Raw genomic sequence first — 6000 nt, forward strand, 5'->3', positions numbered from 1 at the left:
GCGTCTCTGTGTGTGTGTATATATATATATATATATATAGTAATGTTTAAATCCAAGAACAGCCACACTTTAATATCCAGTGATCTCCGCTACATTATTGGAATGAAGGCAACAACACGAACAGAAATGCAACAAATTATATATAACCAGTTTGGAGATGAGGGAGAAAAGCGCAACAGCGAACGCAGATCCGGCATGCAGCGGCCCTACAGCAAGAATGATCCCATCGGTGGTACTGGTTGCAAGAGGACAGTTCAAGTGATTATTAAATGAATTAAAAAATCAAAAGAAAGAAACGATGAAAAGGAAGACCCCTTTCTTTTAAAATAAACATCCCTCCCACAAAAAATATAAATACTAATGAGATGTTAACATTTAAAGGGAGCATTTTTTTTTTCCCCCGCTAAAGATATAACAAGGTCGAATAGGTCAAAAGCTGCCTTAGTGTTTCAGTCAGCATCACTCAACATCTAGGGGAAGCACTGGAATAATCACAGGATGTATCCACAGTTTGCGGAAGAAAAAGTATTAGTTCATGACTTGTACTATACTGCCACTTGAAGATTTTATGAATCCCTATAAGCGAAATTAAACTCTCATATCAATACACTGCATGGCAAAAAATTAATAAAATTGTTATTGTCATCATTGAAAACTAATTACAGCAGGAAGAAAAATGTCCATCCATCCTATTTAAGATGCTGTTCTTTTTGTATTGTTCAATCCAATTATGCTCAATAACAAAAATGTTTTTTTAAAGGAGGGATCTTTCACACAGAAAATAGGAGAGCATGCATGAAATTTATCACACTAGCTACAGAATTCCAGTAACTAACCTTCGGATCTTTCTCATAGTAATACTGTTGAGTTCTTATCCAGCGGCTGACTAAATGATCCTTCACAGTATGTGCAAGGGCAAAGTAATAATCTCTAGTAGTCGCGACATTTCGATCTTTAACAAGCGTGTAATGTAAATGCCGGTTGAATGTTTTCTTTACATTGGTAACATTTTCAACACCAGCTATTGCTCGAACACTAATCTGCTTCCGTTTGTCTATGTCGCTCTTTGGAGTTGCTGCCATTATAAGTTCTTATTAATTATGAAACCAAGATATTCAGAGATACACTCTACAAACTTTCACACACGAAGAACCAAGCCGCTTACACACAGCCTCACTCTGATCTACCCTATTTGGATGATCCAACGGACAATCAAGGTCGCGCCTGCGCACAAAACCTATTTCTATCATCAACTGTCTACGTCTAGTATATTTCTAACTATCGAGCGTAGTCCTCTGGAAGTCGTAAAAAAAATTAATAAAATAAAATTAATAAAAAATCGAAACTTAAAACAGTATAATGCTGTCGGTTTGGGAGACAGATTTATCTACAAGCATACAGAAACCGCGAAACCATTCAAAATTTTAAATGTGAAAAGGAAAAAGCCAAAATACCGTAAGACCTAAAGAGTTAAATTTAGAAGACATCAAGACTAAAGATTCAAAAGACACAGAGAGACGGAGATTTATCACAAATTTCAATGGTAAGACGGTACATTAAAATGCGCGGAATTCAAAGCAGCGGAAACAGCCGTGCCAAAAGCAAGTGGAAATCACATTGGTAAAAATAATTTAGAAAATTTAATAATATATAACGTAGCTAAGAAAAAAAAAAGATACGTAAATAAGAAACAAATAAAAAATCTTAAAAATAAATAAAAATAACCAATTAAATAAATAATCCAAATTAAATAAAAACAACAAACTAAATAAATATCAAATGTTTGCAACAAATTAGAGAGTGCAACAGAAACTCATCATATGATAAAACCAGCTTTCGGAGAAGATGCCAGTGTCGTTCGAACACTTTCTAGTGGTTCACAAAATTTAAAGGTAGCCACTTGTCAGACGAAGATGATCCTCGCTCTGGCTGCCTTTGAACTTCAAAAATCGCTCGTTCGTGATCTGATCGGGAGTAATCAGATCAGATCTATGGCCAGTCCGCCTCTGATGACAGTAAGCTACTACAACAGGATCTAGAAAAGTTGGACAGATGGGCCGAGAAGCGACAACTGAAGTTTAACTTTGGCAAATGCAAAGTACTGCATGGGTAGCAGTAACCCCAGAGTAAGGTACCAACTGTGCAGTACTACACTCAGGGTAGTGGAGAACGAAAAAGTACTGGGGTAATTGTGCAGTCATATATGAAGTTTTCTGAGCAGTGCAGGCAGGCTGCCAGAGCAGCTCATCGGGCTTTCTCAATGATACAGGAAATTTGTAGCAAGGATAAGGAAGTGATTATTCCTTTGTACAAGGCAATGGTTAGGCCACACCTTGAGTACTGCATACAGGTCTGGAAGCCTCGTTTTAGGAAGGATGTACATCTGCTGGAACAAATACAGAGAAGGGCAGCGAGATTGTTGGGGGAACAAAGGGTTGCTCTTACCAAGTAAGGCCTAAGTTCTGCAAATTGTAGCGTCTGGAGACTAGGCAACAGGGTTCTTACCCGGGGCACCATCCTTTATGGGGCGCCAAAAACAGAAGAACAATTAGGCAAATACAGGGTGTCCAGAAAAAATGTATACACAATTTGATTGTTAATAACTTCTATGTTTATTTTCATAAATTCAATTTTATAATGAAGAAAGAAAAAAATGCATTAATGGAAGTGTTCAAATTGTCCTCTATTCTCATCCAGGCATTGTTAACACCGTCGAGAAACTGAATTGCATACATCACCTAAGATATCTCTTGATATTACTGCACATTCTGCTTCAATAGCTTGCGAGTATTCAGTGATTGTTGCTGGTTTTGTGGCATAAACTTTATCTTTGAGGTATCCCCATAAATAAAAATCCAATGGCCTTAGATCTGAAGAACGCGAAGGGAACTCAACACTGCATCTTCGTCCAGTCCGTCTGTTTGGAAAATTTTTATCCAGATAAGCCGTAACATCGCGATGAAAATGGGGAGGAGCCCCATCGTGTTGAAAATAAAAGTTATCATCATCCTCAAACAGCTCATGAATGTAGCTTTTCCATTTTGCACGCTTTAAATGTTATGCACACTGCATTTGGGGTTTGCCGTTTCACAAGCAGCTTGTTGGACAGATTTCCTTGGTGTTTGTCAGAAAAGTTCCAGCACCTCTCGTGGGGCTCGTGGATGTGCGAGGCCTTCCTGATCGTTGCCTGTGTATATTTTGCACAGTGCCATACGCTTCACACTTATCACGAATACGCGAAATTGTGAGACGCGTTGGTGGTGGTTCAGTGTGGTATTCATCCTAAACTATCTCTGGACCTCGTTGATATTTTCCAACTTTAAATACCACTTCAACACAAATTTCCGCTGTTCAAATGTAAGTCTGGTCGTCTCCAATTATTACTACTAACTTGCAACTGAAAAAGAACAAAGGTTACTGAGTTATGGGCTGATAAAGTGTGTATACATTTTTTATTAGGTACATTAGGTACACCCCTGCACAGCAGGGGTGTACCTAATAAAGTGGCAGCACAGGTTTGTCCCACAACGTTGCAAGTCACATGACCACAGTTATGGATATAAATGCAGCAGAACAACCTTTCTAGTATCAGTTAAGCGTACAAACCGTAGCAAGAATGGGGAGGAGTGATCTAACGGACTTTGAACGTGGCATGGTAGGAGGTGCAAGACGTGCTGGACAAAGCATCTCTGAAACGGCAGTTCTCCTGAACTTTTCACGCATCGCAGTTTCAAGGGTGTATCGAGAATTGTGCAACCAACAGAAAACATCCTCTCAAAGGCACTCCTGTGGAAGCAAATCGCTTGTTGATGAGAGAGGTCAGAAGAGGATGGCTAGAATTGTGCAAGCAAGCAGACGGGCCACAATGTCGCACATCACGTCAGAATACAACCTTGGTGCACAGAACAAAAAATCGCAACGGACCACTAGTCGCACTTTGTCGCGAATGGGCTACAACAGCCGACGGCCCACATCGCGTATCTTTGTTATCAATGAAGAACAAGAGAGCACGCCTCCTGTGGGCACAGCAACGCCAGCACTGGACTATCGAGGATTGGAAAACAGTTGCTTTGTCTGACGAGTCGAAGTTCCTAGTGCATCATGTTGATGGAAGGCTCAGAATTTGGCGAAAACAACATGAATCCATGGACCTGTCATGTCTGACGACTACTGTGTAAGGTGGTGGGGGCAGTGTTATGGTGTGGGGAATGTTTTCTTGGCACACGTTGGGTCCATTGGTACCCACAGATTCATGTCTGAATGCCACATCGTACCTAAACATCGTTGCTGACCAAGTGCATCCGTTCATGTTGACAGTTTATCCTCAGTTAGATGGTTACTTCCAGCAGGATAATGCGCCGGTGCACAAAGCCCGAATCACTATGGAATGGTTCCAGGAACATGACAATGACTTTTCTTTGCTGCAGTGGCCCGCTCAGTCCACGGATCTCAATCCTATTGAACATCTTTGGGATGAGCTGGAAAGGGCTGTTCGCTGTAGGCCTACACCTCCGTCGAATCTCAAGGAACTGCGTGACACACTCATGTCTGCATGGTACTCCATTCCTGCACAACGTTTTCAGCATCTTGTTCAATCCATACCTAGACGAATTCAGGCTATTTTGAAGGCTAAAGGAGGCTCAACACGCTACTAGGTAGATGTACCTAATAAAGTGGCAGCACAGTGTATGTATCCTTAGTAAAGGGCGCAGAAATTCATTCTGTTCGGGGCGTGGAAATACATTGATCCGGCACTGCCCGCGAGGTGATCTGATTGAGGTGTAAAAGATGTTGAATAGCTTGAGCAAGCTCAATGCTGATGGGATCCTTCCTTTTGCTCAGATTACGCACCTGAGGGGAATAAATTCAAATCGAGGAAGGTCAGTTGTAGAAGAGATGTGCGGAAATTTGTCGTTAGCCAGCAGATGGTTGATTGCTGGAATAAACTTCCATTTGTCGTTGGGGAAGTTCATAGCTTAAATAAATTCAAGGAAGAACTCCACAAACTTTTGAAGAAAATGGGAAGGTTTTTTTTTTTTTTTTTGGCTAATGCTGTATAAGCTTGCTTTCTTGTATCATATGCCTCTATTAATGCTAACTATTTCACGTGGAAAAGTGTTTCTTACTTGAAATATTATTAACTTTATCAAAAGAAAACCTGTAGTTTTATAGCAATTTATTATTTTTAGTTTTTTTATTTATTTTTAGCTATTATTTAAATGATTAACAGTGATATTATGATATTATTAAATTGAATTACAAATTCAGTTATTTTGAGGCGTTTTCTTATTATACATTTTTAATATAAGAAAAAAAAATAGAAAAAAAAGTGTGAAAATAAACTACTTCCGTCGAGGCGCATTTGAACCACCGACCTATGGATAACCGCATTAACCTCTACAGTCCACCGCTCTGCCAGCTGAGCTATCGACGGAACACATGCTTTCATTTTATATTTAACTATTAAAAGTTGGTCACGTTTTTATTTAAAGAATACAGTACTGTATTTTCTTACCTCATTTTCACATTCTTATCATCGTTAGATGGCGCCACCGATCACTTTCCAATATTTTTCGCATCTTCTTTGCAAGGATTGACCAAACGCGATTTTTTAGGCAGCTTCGACCTGTAAATGCTCCAGCTACTCCCTCCCCTCTTCCCTCAAAAATTGCTCCTTCCTAGCCTAATTGTTAATTTATTAATATGAAATATAATCCCATCGTGGGATAATTTAGCCCCAGGGGCTCACATCTGGTGAGTATGGGATTGGCACACCGAGGGCCCGAGCTAGATATCATCATTCTCTTTCTTTGTGATTCCCTTATATTTCTCTCTCTCTCTCTCTCTCTCTCTCTCTCTCTCTCGGAGTAATTCAGGATTTTTTTGGCTGGTGCAGCATAAGCCTCAGGCTTCCTTGCACCATATGGCTAATAATAATAATAATAATAATAATTACTGAAGCTATGTAAATGCGTGTTAACTAGTATTTAATTATTATTA

General features: G+C 39.6%; 1 protein-coding gene and 1 non-coding gene across 2 annotated transcripts in view; both read right to left on the reverse strand.

Annotated features, from left to right (window-relative positions):
* Positions 1 to 1212, reverse strand: part of LOC150084884 (glycogen phosphorylase-like) — a 227805-nt gene extending 226593 nt beyond the window's left edge. The window contains exon 1 of the mRNA XM_090376683.1: positions 837 to 1212. Coding sequence (XP_090232809.1) covers positions 837 to 1082 — 246 coding nt within the window. The 5' untranslated portion in view covers positions 1083 to 1212. The remainder of the gene's footprint in view (positions 1 to 836) is intronic.
* A 4135-nt stretch (positions 1213 to 5347) lies between these two features.
* Positions 5348 to 5434, reverse strand: TRNAY-GUA (transfer RNA tyrosine (anticodon GUA)). Its single transcript is given in 2 exon segments — positions 5348 to 5383; positions 5398 to 5434. It is a non-coding gene; the product is annotated as a tRNA-Tyr (tRNA).
* Positions 5435 to 6000: the final 566 nt, after the last annotated feature.

Source organism: Mastigoproctus giganteus, chromosome 6 (assembly GCF_048544385.1).
Source record: "Mastigoproctus giganteus isolate SK-2022 chromosome 6, ASM4854438v1, whole genome shotgun sequence".
Classification (NCBI taxonomy): Eukaryota; Metazoa; Arthropoda; class Arachnida; order Uropygi; family Thelyphonidae; genus Mastigoproctus; species Mastigoproctus giganteus.